The 15,914-nt window shown below is 36.9% G+C and overlaps 1 protein-coding gene across 1 annotated transcript in view; it reads right to left on the reverse strand.

Annotated features, from left to right (window-relative positions):
* Positions 1 to 15,914, reverse strand: part of LOC145991358 (sodium-coupled monocarboxylate transporter 1-like) — a 166,086-nt gene that overhangs the window by 139,324 nt on the left and 10,848 nt on the right. Inside the window, exon 2 of the mRNA XM_083127356.1 lies at positions 6,014 to 6,173. Coding sequence (XP_082983482.1) covers positions 6,014 to 6,173 — 160 coding nt within the window. The remainder of the gene's footprint in view (positions 1 to 6,013; positions 6,174 to 15,914) is intronic.

Raw genomic sequence — 15,914 nt, forward strand, 5'->3', positions numbered from 1 at the left:
ATTTAACCCCTAAATCAATACAAATGCGTAGGATTGCCATTTTTTAAGGAATAATCAACAGAATTTTTGTCCACAGAATTCATATGATATTCATTATTCTGATTTTTATACAAAAAGTATAATTTTGACCTATTTCAATACACACTTGAGATAAAAAAAAATCTAAAAATTACACACAATACACTTGGAATACTGAATACATTCCCAGAACGTAGATTAAATAATAATAAAAATAATTTTAATGAGGACAATAAAATAATATAATAATAATTGCAAAAAGTAAGGTTATAATGAATTTATGCTCAATAAATGTTTAATGCCACGAAAGCAGACATCCTATCAAATCACTTTCAAAATAAATTCATGTCTTTTAAGGCACTAAATAATATTCATTCACTAGTTCCGATTTCTTTTTTTCTCTCCTTTAATTGTACTTTGATGGTGAATGAGGATTCCTTAGACTCAATATCCCGGCGACGTTCTTTAGTATATCGCTTCTTATTTCCATCGCTACTTTCTTCAAAACTGATAATCTGCTTTTGAGAGTGCATAGATTGAAGAAAATGCCACTAGAAACACACCTTTTTTTTAATACCAACTGAAATTATTTTCAAGAAAACTATCTTCTATTCGGCAACAATTTTCATATCCTTAAAATACTTTGCTGCAGCATCCCGACACAGCACCTCAGCACTAATCTTTTTAACACAATCTTCATCGATATTGTCAATATTTATAGGATCTAACACGAATGAAACAAATGTATAATTTGATCATTCGTATCTTCATCAGATTCTTCATGAAGAATGTTTTAGGGATTTATATGACGCACAACCACCATTAACCCGCAAGGACAAGTGAATGGGTAAAAATGACCAAAGCGATTGTGAAATACATCTTTACCATTGAGCGCCTTTGGCGACCTTTCTCAGTACCTTTCCAGTGAATCCTTCCGAATGTCATGACTAGAGCCCGGAAGTTTGGCAAAATGCCTCTTTTTATCTACTGCATATATTGATAAAATTTTTCCGGATATACGTTTTTTATGTTGTTTCTCATGTTTTAGAAGCCTTTTCATTTTGCCTATTTTGCCTATTTGGGACCCCACTGCCTATTTTTAATTATAATGCCTTTTTTTGCCTTTTTCAATGAAATTTGAACATTTTTTTAAAAAAAATGTGTATACAAATTATTTTTCTCCCAAAACGTTGTTGGCATTTATTTTTCTTCCGTTTATTATGTGAATAATGTTCGCCTTATTTAAGTAATATTGAACTCACGTATGTTTCAACATTGCTGAAGGAGAAAAGTGTGTTTTAAAAAAAATAGTATTTCATGCTGAGTTAAGATATTGCCTTTCCGTTAACATGTCCTTGTGAATGATTAACTGCTGAAAACCTGTTGCAGAACACCTGCACAATTACGTCATCACGTCCAGCGTCCGTGTCAGGAGGTTATTGACAAGAAACAGCACTAATGCCCAAGGGCCTTTGCATGGATTCCAAAATCAAGTTCTCTATCTTTAGTTTAGTTCTTCACTTTGGAAGGAAAGGATCGTGTAGTTGTCATCATGCCGAAATTTAGTGTGCTATTAAGTGGTAAGTTACATGGTTACTTGCGTGAATTTGGTGAAAGCACATTTTTGACAGATGGTACTATTCTTCTCTGCAAGATATGTGAAAAAACATTCAACCATGAGAAAAAATACTTTATATCTCAGCATGTGTCAACAGCAAAACATACATTTGCAGTTGCCAAAAAGGTTGGACAGAAGAAGATATCCCTAATTTCAACAGTGGGCACTTCATCCAACAGGCAATCTCAGTTTTCTCTTGAACTGTGCAAAGCTTTCATGGAAGCAGGGATACCTTTCTGGAAAGTGGAAAACAAGTCACTGAGGAAATTCCTGGAGAAATACGGTGCCGTCGGAATCTACGCTGCGGAAAACATATTTAAGCATCTGCTACGAAGAAGCTCTGCAAAGAATTCGTGCTGAAGTTGGTGGAAAGAAGGTTTGGATTTAAACAGATGAAAGTACTGACGCTATGGGACGCTGAATAGCCAACGTCATCATATGAACTATGGAACCAACATGCGGAGAATCCTCGTCATTTCTTCTCACGTCAGAACAACTAGAGAGAGCCAATGGTTCGTCAATAGCTCAGTTATTCTCAAATTCCCTACTTCTGCTCTGGCCAGATGGTGTACATCATGATGACATGTTACTTTTTATCAGTGATGCAGCTCCCTATATAAAGAAGGCTGCCATAGCATTGAAAATTCTCTTCCCGAACATGCTTCATATCACATGTGTAGCCCACGCAATGCACAGAATCGCCGAAAAAGTTAGTGTTGCACCCAGAAGTGGACAGGTTGATTTCGAACACAAAGAAGATATTTCTGAAATCTCCCTCTCGAACCCGAACGGACTTACCTCCGCAACCAGTCTTCACGAGATGGGGAACCTTGATATTAGCAGCTATATATTATGCTAACCACCTTGAAAAAATCAGTGAGGTGATCGATGCTCTTCCAGAAAATGAAGCGGCTTCTATTTGTGAAGTGAAAAAACTCCTGTGCTATTCAGAACTGAAGAATGAACTGTCGTTTATTTTTGCACATTATGGTGCATTGCCAGAGACAATTACAAAGCCAGAAAGAAGAGGTGAAACTCTTGTAGCATCCATGAAAATCTTCGAGGAATGTATGCAGCAGATGATGGAAGTGTCAGGAGAAAAGGGGTCAGCTGTTGTGGAAAAGTGCAAATGGGTAGTGAGTGCAAATGATGACTTGAAACAATTGAAAACAATTTGTGATATTCTAAAAGGTGAAAATGCTGTTATCGAAATGAGTCCAGCTACATTTGCTTGTTTTATGAATGCTAATTAACATTTTGCAAAAATTATAGATAAAAGTAAGTGACTTTCAAATGTGCCTTTTTAAGTTTATTTTGCCTTTTTTCCCATTTTTAGTGCCTATTTTCCACATTATGAATGCCTTTTTGCCTGCCTATTTTAACGAAAATAAATGCCTGAATTTGCGGGCTCTAGTCATGACCTTGAATCAACTGTGAGGCTTCGTTAGGTCCCCTCACAGAGCTGTAGAAACACTGCCTGTGTAAATGTCAACCACACGTGCGCTCCTGCGTTTCAGTTTGGCATTTAAACATGTTCTCTTTTTTTATGAATTGTGAAACACAATAAAGATGTTCAAAATTAATACAATTACTTTAAAGGTATTGTAAATCAAATGCTTTAATGTAACTATAATTTGGACTTACGAATTAATTTTGCTTCTGGATAATATTTACTTGTACAAAGTGCGATCCTTTGGCTAAAATTTTAGGGAGGCTGCTAATGAAAGTTTTGGGGGTGTAAGGGGTTGCTGGGGTCGTTTTAATAAATAACGGTTGCACTGCACTACTGCTATATGTACTAAGCATCAGCTGATAGGGAAATCGAAGACCTGTCATTCCCCAGCACGCGTACACGTGACCACGTTTGATTCAGGGTTGCCAGCTGACCCATTAACAGCAGAGCACACGTTCTCAAATAAACAAATTTTGTCAAAAGTAGCAAAAAGTAGCAAAACTTTTCTCCCGTACCGTTCTCACAGTACTTTAGAAAGAATCCTTTGCTTTAGAAATCGTCGCGGGAAATAGCGGCGAGAGCTATGTTAACTCAAGGTAACTCCTTTATTTTCAAGTCGAGAATGAAAACGTTATAATTTACTTAAATTGAGATATGTGTTCTTTTCCTGTGTATTACGGGGAAGTTGTGAGTCTACCTAGCACAATGTTGTTATCCGACGAAAAAAATATTGATACAACAAGTCTTAAAAATTAGTACAAAATATAATCTGGAAATCCCATTTTAATGAATCGCCAATTTGAGATCCGAAAACAAGAACAAATAGTCGGTTTAGAGAAAGAAATCTGTTTGAGTTCCGTGCCCTATTTAGTTGTTTAGAGAAATCTTCATGTTTTATACCTTTACCGAAATTCAAAATTTCTATTTTTTCCATGTTTTGGGACATTCTGGATCACTGTGCGCTGTTACCCTGCCCCCGTGTCAGAGCAACAATATTTTATCCTTACTTAAATATTTTATTAATATATTAATTAATTAGGTAATTACGTGTATAAAAATATGTATATATGATAAGTATATCTCAATTTATTATGAATTTTTAGGTTCGTATATATTCCATGTATAAAAACCATGTAGCTCTGTTATTTCTTCGTGTTTCGAACGTTCAAGGAAATGGCGGGCAGTTAAGCTGTTAAAGATTAAAAATTTTGGCAACAGACGCCAACCAAACATAGGCTATATAAACTCCCAGATGAAAGTGGGGGAGGTCGGCTGTTGGAACTGAGACTTGGAAGGGAGAGGCTGTTTTTGCTTCGGTCAGCTAGGACCGGAGGACAGGTCTCCTGAAATGGATTGCCGGGCAAGCTAGTGCCTTAGTGTCCAGTTTACAGATAAAAAGGGAGTTTGTCCTGCATGTTATTTTGAAGTAATTACGGTGCGCCGGGCAGCCTAGTGCCTTGTCACCGTGGAGGTTGAGAAATGTACACGTCGGGCAACCTCGCGCCTGTTAAGACGTTTCTTGGAGTAACGCGAGTCTACCTTGTGACAAGCGTACTCCCGATGTAATTCATCAAATGTAAAACATCCAGTTACAAACAATAGAGATTCCAACATCAAAATTAGAGTTTTGGTCCGATAATTAGAGAAATGAACATTCGGATGCGACTTCTATATACTTCAAATTTTACGTTAATTAAACTATAGAAAATATCCAAAATTTCAGTTTTCAATTTCACAGACGCTGGACAAGGTAATTTATTCCCCTATAGCAATAAGGTTTCGCAAAGGTTATCCGTTGTCACTTGTAGTTAATTATACAATTATGTTGACTTGTAGCAACCCACGTGCATTGTCGTACAAAGAAAGATACCCCTACACAAATCTGAGCCGAGTACGAAGTGCACCGAACCTCGAGTGCGGAGGTAAAGTGTTGGGGGTCAGGCTAGTAACAGGGAGACTGCTGGGAGACTTTTCCATATCAGCGATGAAAGCCCCAGATTTCTACAAAATGCTTGGACTTATGTATTCACGTTACGTGAGATACTGTTTTTTCTGCGACGCGACTTCGCTTGGGCTGACGAGGAATCCTGACAAGAAATGTCATTCCACTGGAACTGGAACTACTCGAATTCATTAATGCAACCTTTGAAACGTTAATTAAAGAATAGTTTTATCGTATTATGACGTCAGTTACGATGAAATTTTATGTAGTGATTGTTGCCAGATTGTAAGTTTTTTTTAGGTTACTAGGAGATAGCAGTTGTTTAGCGAGATGATGATTTCAAGCTGCTTCAAATGTATTGAATTTGTAGTGTGTTTGAGGAAAGGTTTTCGAGATTAATATTATTATTTCCCGATGATTCGATGTTTTCTTTACAAGTGTAAATTATATGGAACTATCACAAGTGCAAGTTGTTGTTTAGTGACAGGTTGTGTAAATGTTTACACATCTGAGGGTGCCTCAGAGCAGGCTGGTACGTCTTGTTGTTTTCCACGAAAGGAAAAGTGGTAAGTTTCTTAAGTGACAAAACCGGGCAACGTAGCAAACTGCGATAAGATGAACCATTAGATCTAAGTGAAAACGACGCTACTGACGGTTTCCGATGCCTGCCAGAAATTTGAAAATGTGTACTAAGCATTGCCTGAAAAAATACGTGGAGGATTTTCACAAAAGTAGTATGCTAGACTAGTTAATTCTTCATTACTTTAGAAACTCAATTACTTTATAGAACTCCGCATGTACTGGACAGGGTTCATATGATAATGGGGTGTGTATATAAAAATCAGAAACACACAAATTATCAATATTCATGCTGAAGTATTTATATCGTTTTTAATAATTCGAAAACAAAGTTAGTTTGCAAATTAAGAAGAAATGTCAGTTATGCCTACTGATATATATATGTATAAATATATTAAGTTACCTCGTACGTTGATGTCAAATGTAGTTTCCTATAAACTGGCATGAAGAAATATATTACAAATGGCGTAGTTAAAGCATAAGCGACTCCTACTAGAGCAATTTGAGATCCATACACGTAGATTTCTGCCGGGTTTCCCAACAGCGACACTGCAGATAACGAGCTGAAAAAAAGATAAAAGGTCAGCCGTTTGAATACATAAAAAAAGGATTCACTTATGTTCATCTTTGGGTTTTCGAAATTTTACAAAAAAATGTACTATATATATGCTGTTGCGCTCAGAAAAATGTAACGCTAGCTTACTCATGCCGTACAAAAATATTACTACAGGGGGACAGGGCCTCTGAGGACCAAACATTTTATCATAACTAAAATTCAGGAAACCGTTTTATGTTTTTATCACTGTCTCCTTTGTTGTTTATGTGAGTATAATTATATCATAAATACAAAAGTAACTATCATTAATAACAAATAAAAGTCAATAGTTGTCAATACGTACCACAAACATACTTCATCATTCACTAAACTTTCAGCAGATGTCGCAAGTGCGTGTCTAAACATGTTTAAACATTGTTTAAGGAGTACACATCTTTTGTTTTTTACATACGTGCAGTTATATAGTAATTATAATAATTAATAAAATTACCATCAGTCCAAACTAATTGCACTGTTAAAAAGCAGGAGTGGCATGTCACAACACACTTCTAAATGAGTGTGGACAGCCGCAACCGACTGTGCCTACAGGGGGGAAGGGATTTGTTTCCTTTCAAACATTATAAAAATCAACATTTATATATTTTCTAAAGATGTTAATACAAATACACCTTAAATGCACCATATTTAATCCATTCGATGAACATAAGACATTAGGGGCAGGGGTGCCTACGGGTGTATTTGTGGTCGCACGTTGGTGGGGGGGGGGGCGATATCCAACTATTGAATATCAGTGTTGAATGTGGCGGGTATTTTAGTTAGCGGGCTTGATCAGTAAATTTATTGGCAAGTATCAAATGTTTGTATTACTATCTTAGACTGTTGCGGAAATCCTGGTGTGTGGACTGAGAATTTTTTTTGAGGACGTAATATCCGTTCTACCGTTTAAACAGTAAATCTAAAAGTGTCATGGTAATTTTGGTGGGAGGATTGAGTATTCAATGTAAGGGAGAAGATAATGAAGCTCTTGATAAAGTGTTAAATCTTAGATTGTCAAGGGATTCCTGTAGAAGGGGGCGAGTAAAAATATTTTTTTTCGGACTATATGTCTTCGGTGCCAAACATGCGAAAAAAGAAGCTCGAAAAGAGTAAATATCGCGGGATCTTAACAAAGTATTGACACCCCATTAAATTAATATTTTTTAAAGTCTGCAAGGAAATGCCTGTAAAAACTTTCTTGCTCGCTTCTCTCGCGATTCTGTGTTACGAGAATGTGTTTTTTGGGTTCTACTGAGGTGAATGCAGTGGCGTAGCGGCCGGCCCTCAAACCAAGCAATGCAGTAGGGCCCCGAGGTGTAGGGGCCCCGAAGTGTTCTCTCTCTGTGTTCCTGAAATTTTATATAATCCCAGGAAGTCAACAGATAGTGTGGCTTATTTAAAAAATGGATTTCTGGAAACAGAAATCTGGCTCCCAGTAAGTAGTGGTATTTGTGGTATTATAAACTCGAGAAAGTACGAACCCCCCTCAAGCAGATTTGGCTACACTTAAAACAGGCTCAACATGCCCATATGAGCTTTTTGCTCAAGTGTGGAACCCCCCTCTAATCCAAGATTTTTGTAAAAAATGCCCTCATGGATTCCATGAGAAAGTACGAACCCCCCTCAGATTGATTTGTCTACACTTACAAAAGGCACTTCTGTAAGATTGTTGTCCATAAATTTGTTAAAAATATGCCCCTCTTGGGCCATACTTAAAACTAGGCCACACCCACCCACACCCACCCACACCCACCCACACCCACCCACACATATTTACTTCCGGTCCACTTCCGGTCCACTTCCGGTCCACTTCCGGTCCACTTCCGGTTCACTTCCGGTTCACTTCCGGTTTGCCTACTTCCGGTCCACTTGTGGCCAAGTTGTGGCCTATTTCTGCTTTTTTTTATCCAGCACAGAGTTTTGATTTGAACACCAAGAAATTGTATATAAATACCAATGTCAAAAAATATCAACACACACACACATATACACATACACACACACACATACACATACACATACACACACACACACACACACAAAGCACAGTGTTGAACCCAGCTGATATTTTTATCCAGCATAAAGTTTTGAATTGACCCCCAAGAAATTGTATATAAATACCAAAGCCAAAAATATTAAGTGTATACACACATACACACACACACACACACAAAGCACAGTGTTGAACCCAACTGATATTTTTATCCAGCATAGAGATTAGATTTGACCCCCAAGAAATTGTATATAAATACCAAAGCCAAAAATATTAAGTGTATACACACATACACATACACACACACACACACACAAAGCACAGTGTTGAACCCAGCTGATCCAGCATAGAGTTTTGATTTGAACCCCAAGAAATTGTATATAAATACCAAAGCCAAAAATATTAAGTGTATACACACATACACACACACACACACACACAAAGCACAGTGTTGAACCCAGCTGATATTTTTATCCAGCATAGAGTTTTGATTTGAACCCCAAGAAATTGTATATAAATACCAAAGCCAAAAATATTAAGTGTATACACACATACACACACACACACACACAAAGCACAGTGTTGAACCCAGCTGATATTTTTATCCAGCATAGAGTTTTGATTTGAACCCCAAGAAATTGTATATAAATACCAAAGCCAAAAATATTAAGTGTATACACACATACACACATACACACACATACAAAGCACAGTGCTGAACCCAGCTGATATTTTTATCCAGCATAGAGTTTTGATTTGAACCCCAAGAAATTGTATATAATAAACAACAACAAAAATGCCGAATCAAAAACATTGTAATCAGTGCAATAAAAATATATCCAGCTCCAATTGGGCCAAGCACCAAAAGATTTGTAACCCAGATAAATACAGAACTCCCACAATAATTTGCCACAAATGCCATAGAGAATATAACATGGAATATTTCACATTTAAACATAAAGATACTTGCTCTGCACAACCATCTACATCTGGTCTGAAAAGAAAGCACGAAGCACCTGTTAATGCTGGACCAGCAAAGCAGCCACGCTATGCACCTATCCGTAGCAGTTTTAACGGCCAATTAAGGGATCACCGTTTTGTATCAGAGCCAAGATGTGGAATTAATAATTTTTTGAACAGTAAAAATTCTGATCTCCAGGCAATTCTTAATGCACAAAATGGGTCTTATAAGCTCTCCCTTAAATTGTTTGTACAATATAAGAAGCCAAATGGCACAAAATTTACACAGCCCCACATAACAGAAACTGTACCGGTATATTCAAATGCAAATTTGGACAGAATAATAAGCAGGTTGATAGATCAATTGAATATGAAACACTCTGAATTTGCAGCAAAAGAGTCAGGATGGAGCCTGTGCGGCTCTCCACACAAGTTATATGTTAATATTTCTGAATTCAGCCCATTAAAAGGTTCTACATATCTGCCATTACCTGATAATATTAAAAACAGAAGAGCCGTAGTTAATATTGAAAATACCGACCAGAAATGCTTTTTGTGGTGTATATTAGCTGTTTTGTTTCCAGTTTCAAGAAATCCTCAGAGAATAAATTATTACAAACAACATGAACATGATTTTGACGATGCAATGGAGGGTTTAGAATATCCAATGTCTATTCAGAATATTGATAAATTTGAAAAAAGGGCCAGGCACATCAATGGCAAACAATTATCTATTAATGTATTTATTTGTTCCACTGGCAATTGCTTGATAGCACCTCTCAGAATCAGTACACTTGATGATGAATCTGCTATTCCGATTGATCTGCTCTTAATTGAAGGGAATAATACATACCATTATACTCTGATACACAGTCTTGAAGCTTTAGTCAGAAAACAACAAGGCAAATCCAATACAATATTCAAGTTGTGCAGAAGATGTTTAACTGAATTTGATGGTAGAAAAATGGTGAATGGTGTTTGTGAAGAGAATGCAGAAATTGCTAAAAACAAGTTAATTGAGCATCTGAAATACTGTGGCAACCGTAAACCTGTTCATATGGTGATGCCTAATCCAAGTGAAAATTGCAAATTCAAAAAGTATGAAGCCTCGTTGGAACACCCAGCATATATTGTCTGTGATTTCGAATCGAACGTCAAACCTTATGCATTCTGCAATCCAGATCCCGAAGAATCTTCAAGTACACCATACCAACAACATGAACCTTCCAGTTTTTGTTATACAGTTATACGGGATGGTGTAGCTAGTGAGCCGTGCTTATACATGGGACCAGATGCCATCAAAGAATTTGCACTTAGAATAGAAAATGAGTGCCGTGACATAGCATCTAACATCTTATTAAAATCAAAGCCTATGTTGCCTTTAACAGAGGAACAGATTGAAGATTTCAACAATGCAGAAAAATGCCCGGTATGTGATTCTGAATTTTCAGATACAAATATCAAGGTGAAACACCATTCTCATACAGATGGTAAATTCTTAATGGCCCTGTGTAATAGCTGTAATATTAAGATCAAGAGACCAAGATTTGTCCCCATATTTTGCCATGGAGCATCCAATTATGATTTCCATCATCTGATCAGATACGAGGGGTTTGACAAGCAGAATTTAAATATTTTAGCTGAAAATGATGAGAAATATATATCTATTAGCAAGATAATTAAAGTTGATGGTGTTGCTATTCACTTAAGATTTCTTGATTCTTACAGATTTTTATCGGCTAGCCTGGCTACACTGGCCACTCAATTATCTGATGATCAATTCAAAATCACACGTGCATTGTTTCCAAATCAGGACCTGAAATTAATTAGGCGGAAGGGTGTATATCCATATGACTATGTTACAGATTTTTCTAAATTTGATGAGTGTTCCCTGCCACCACAAGAAGAGTTTTACAGCAAAATCAGAGGATCTGGAATCACTGATGAAGATTATCACCATGCTCAGTTGATGTGGAACAATTTAAATTGCCAGACATTTGGTGATTATCACATGGCATATTTGAAACTTGATGTGACCCTCTTAGCTGATATATTGCAGGCATTCAGAAAATCTTCTATGCAAAATTATAAACTGGACCCAGTATATTTTTACAGTGCCCCGGGTCTAGCATGGGCCGCAATGTTTTTGAATACCAAAAAGCAATTGGATCTGATCCACGATCAAGATATGTATCTGTTTATGGAGCAATGTATAAGAGGAGGGATGGTGCAATGTTCCCAGAGATATGCCAGAGCAAATAACAAGCATATTCCCGATTATGATCCAGCACGGCCATCAAATTATATAGTGTATGTAGATGCAAACAGCCTCTATGGTCATGCCATGATGAAAAAACTGCCATATGCAGGGCTTGAATGGGTCGAAGATTACAATATTGAAGATCTTAAAGATTTTGATGACAGTGACTATGGTCTCATCTTAGAGGTTGATCTGAAAATTCCTGATGATTTACACAACACATTTTCTGATCTGCCCCCAATTCCCGAGGTTCAGTGCTCACCTGGCTCTAAACAGAAGAAGCTCATGATGACACTGGAACCAAAACAGGATTATGTCATATATTACAAAAACCTCCAGTTCCTGATGAATCATGGTGTTCAAGTGACCAAAGTTGGCAAAGTCTTAAGGTTCAGGCACTCAGAATGGTTATAACCATACATTGATACAAACACGGAGCTTCGAACATCTGCAAAGAGCCAATTTGATAAGGGCTTGTTTAAATTGATGGTGAATTCAGTGTATGGCAAAACTATTGAAAATGTCAGAAAACATACCGATGTTAAAATAATTACTGACCCCAGCCGGAGCAAAAAATTGGTTGCAAAGCCTAATTTCAATTACAGAAGAATTTATGATGAGCACATGGCACATTTCAACATGAAGAAAACAAAGATCAAGTTTGATAAACCTATTTATGTAGGGGCTGCGATATTGGAATTGTCCAAATTACATATGTTAACATTATATTATGATGTGCTGAAACCTTTTTATGGTGATCGTGTAAAATTATTGTACATGGACACGGATAGTTTTATTCTTGATATTCAAACAGAAGATGTTTATCAAGATATTGCACAGTCTGAATTGTTTCAATACTTTGATACCAGTGAACATACAAGAATTCAACCCCACAACAAAAAGGTGCCTGGCAAGTTAAAAGATGAGACACTTGGTGATGTTATTGTGGAATTTGCTGGGTTAAGTGCCAAGGTGTATACTTTTAAAACATGTAGTGGTGTTGCTGCCAAAAAGGCTAAGGGCGTTGGCAAAGTAACTGTTGACAAAGATCTTGAATTTGAAGATTATAAAAATTGCATCAAATCCCAGAATTCAATCAGAACATCAGAAAATAGAATTCAGAGTGAGGATCACTTGTTGACTTCAAATATTGTAACAAAAGTGGCTCTGGACCCACATGATGATAAGAGATGCATTTTGTCATGTGGCATACATACTTTACCATGGGGGCATTGTGACTTGATAAGTGGCAAACAATGCCCAATTACAGAGCATGATTTGAAATAAATAAACATGCCCATGAACTTATTTGGGTTCAAAAAACAGGTTATTATGGACCTGCCAACACCACAACCCTCTCCTGATATGCTGTCTAAACTGAGTGGCTTGTTAATTATTCATCTGAACAGCATACTTACAGATGTTGATGACGAAACAGGTAAAACATTGTACATATTTAACAATAATTTAAATCACTACCAATTACCTGTAGGTAGGCAATTGCAATTTATTACAACCCCTGAGGGTGATGTCAAGATTTCAGTAGGGAGAAATATTTATAGAATTAAGCACTCCAACATGATTTCTGGCACTGTATATACTGTTTCTGCTGGTGACTGCTTATATATTGAGGTCCCTGGATCATATGACAAGCTTATACCCTTTTTTATAGAATTAAGAATCAGATACTCTATAATAAATAACCATTAAAACAAAAATGCCTAATGATATATTTGGCCATACAAGACATGAAGATCACAGTGATGAGATTCTGATGCTTGATGTCAGAGTCAAGAAATTAAGAAGTGATTTACAAGCTTTACAAACCACACTCAATGCCAGTCTTCAATTAGAAATTACAAATTTACAATCACAATGCATGGACCCTCTTCTTAAAATTGATTCTGAACTCAAAGTGCTGCTTCAGAAATATACTGACCTGGCAACATTAGATAATTTTCAAAGTTTAGAAGAAGCTGTAGCAGCTCTTCAAGCCAAATTTAAGACCCAGGCCACCAACTCTGAGCAATTGAAACAGCAATTGGAAGAGCAGATAAATAATGTCCAGACACAGCTCCAAACAATTGTCAAAAGCATAAAATCACAAGAAGATTTTGATCTAGTGATTTCCACTCTAAAGGAACAGATTCAATCACTCCAAATACCTAATCTGGACCCTCTGAACAATGCCATAGCCGAGGTTAAAGAAAAAATTGAGACCCTTGAAAATTTTATGAACAACTTGCCATCTTCTGATGCTTTGAGTGCAATAACTCGGAGTGTTGCCAACATTAAGCTGCAACTTGAAACATATGAAGATTTTGGAAAAATTCAAAGTACCATAACCCATCTTGAAGGTACAATAGCAGCAGTGCAAAGTGATTTGGCAAATGTACTAGAATCCCGCCTGCCCGGTATTGTAGATACACTTGTTAGTGTCCAGCAACAGATCACAAAACTTGAAAACCTCAACACTGAATCTGAACTATCTCATTTTCATCACTTGATCGATGATATTCAAACAAAACTTGAAATTTTACAACAATCCACACCCACTCAGGCAGATATAGCCCTGCTCCAAAATGCTATGCAAAATGTGGCTGATGCTTCTGAATTAAATAATGTGAAATTGGCACTTGAATTTTTGCAAAATACAGTAACAAATCTTCCTACATCACAGGAACTTAAAAATATTAAGAGAGCTGTGAATAGGATATTGAAATCAGAAGATATCAAGAATATCCAAGCAGAGATCAAACATCTCACTCAGACAGTGGCCACTCTTCCAACCAATCAACATATTAATGAACTGCATGCCCTGTTTGAGGATATCAGAAGACAGGTCCTTGATCTTACTGCTCAAAATTCAAAATTGGCAGTTGTTGAAAATTTACAACAAATTGTAGCTAATATCAAGCAACAGCTAGGGACCATGGAATCCAATCAAGCAAATGCTCTGTCTGTTTTTGCCACCCAGCTTCAAGAGATTGTGCAACAATACAAGAAACTTGTTGTGGACATAAAGATCAAGCCAGGCCACGATGATGTTGTTAGGACCATCAATGAGCACCTTGAATCTGTAACAAGCAGATTGCTTACAGCAGAAAAAGAAATAACTGGCATAATCGAGAATCCAAAACATACAGTAATTCTTGAATTGTACAGCATCCCCAACAAAGAATATGATTCACCATTTACACCAGGTGGCAAAATATATATGCTGTCCCCTGCACAATTTTATTACCAGTTTTTTGTTGGGGGCACATTGAGACCAATCAAGATCAAATATTGGCATCAGCCACAGGCACACCACTACCCTACCTTATCAATAACAAATGCTGAGAACAAAGTGAAAATCACCAGTGTAGAGTTAGAGGATTTTACAGATCCCAATACATTAGAAACATCTTATGCTGAAGATGATGGCTCTCTGGAATTTAAAATACAAATAGGGGACAAATTATATTTAGAAAATCCTGCAGTATCAGCTGCTGAACACCCCATAGTTGCAATATTCTTGTTTTCATACCATGTCTAGACAAATTATTGTTGATGAATTACACAGACAAGCCAGACATAATTTTAAGAGACTCCCAGTAGTCCCAAAGGGCATAGATGATTTATGGCAGAGCGACTTGATTGAGCTGTCAAGTGGACAGTTGAAAAACTTAGACAAAATAAACAAGGGCTACAAGTATCTACTCACTGTCATAGATACATTTTCAAAATTTGCCTGGGCTGTGCCACTCAAATCCAAGACTGGAAAATGTGTTACAGAAGCCATCAGGACAATCATCAATCAGAGTGGAAGATCACCGCGCTATTTGCAAACAGATAATGGCAAAGAATTTTATAATTCTGTGTTTCAACAATTTATTAAAAGCCAAGCAATAAAACATTACTCGAGTTACAGTGATCTCAAAGCCTCAATTGTAGAGAGATTCAACAGAACCTTAAAAAATCTTATGTATAAACAATTTACACTGCAGGGTAGTTATAAATGGGATAATATTCTTCCAGAACTTCTACATAAATATAACAACTCTGTTCATTCCACAATCAACATGAAACCCTCTGAAGTAACTTCATCTGATGAGCAAAAATTGATCAGCACTGTTTATTATCCTAGATACCAGCCAACAACAAGAAAGGCCAAATACAGGGTGGGTGATCAAGTAAGAATCAGCAAATATAAGCACTTATTCAAAAGAGGCTTTACAAGAAACTGGAGCACCGAATTATTTACAGTGGTTCAAGTTAAACCCGGAACCCTTAACACATATATAATAAAAGATCATCGAGGAGAAATTCTCAAAGGCAGGTTCTATGAACAAGAACTCAGCAAAACTAAACAGCCTGACACATATCTCATAGAAAAAATCATCCGCAGAAAAGGCAACAAGTTATTTGTCAAATGGCTGGGTCATCCGGAAAACAGCTGGATCGATGCAGACAAAGTGATAATATGAGCACCTGGGATGTTATAAAAAGGCTGCCAG

Source organism: Lepisma saccharinum, chromosome 8 (assembly GCF_977018435.1).
Source record: "Lepisma saccharinum chromosome 8, izLepSacc3.1, whole genome shotgun sequence".
NCBI lineage: Eukaryota > Metazoa > Arthropoda > Insecta > Zygentoma > Lepismatidae > Lepisma > Lepisma saccharinum.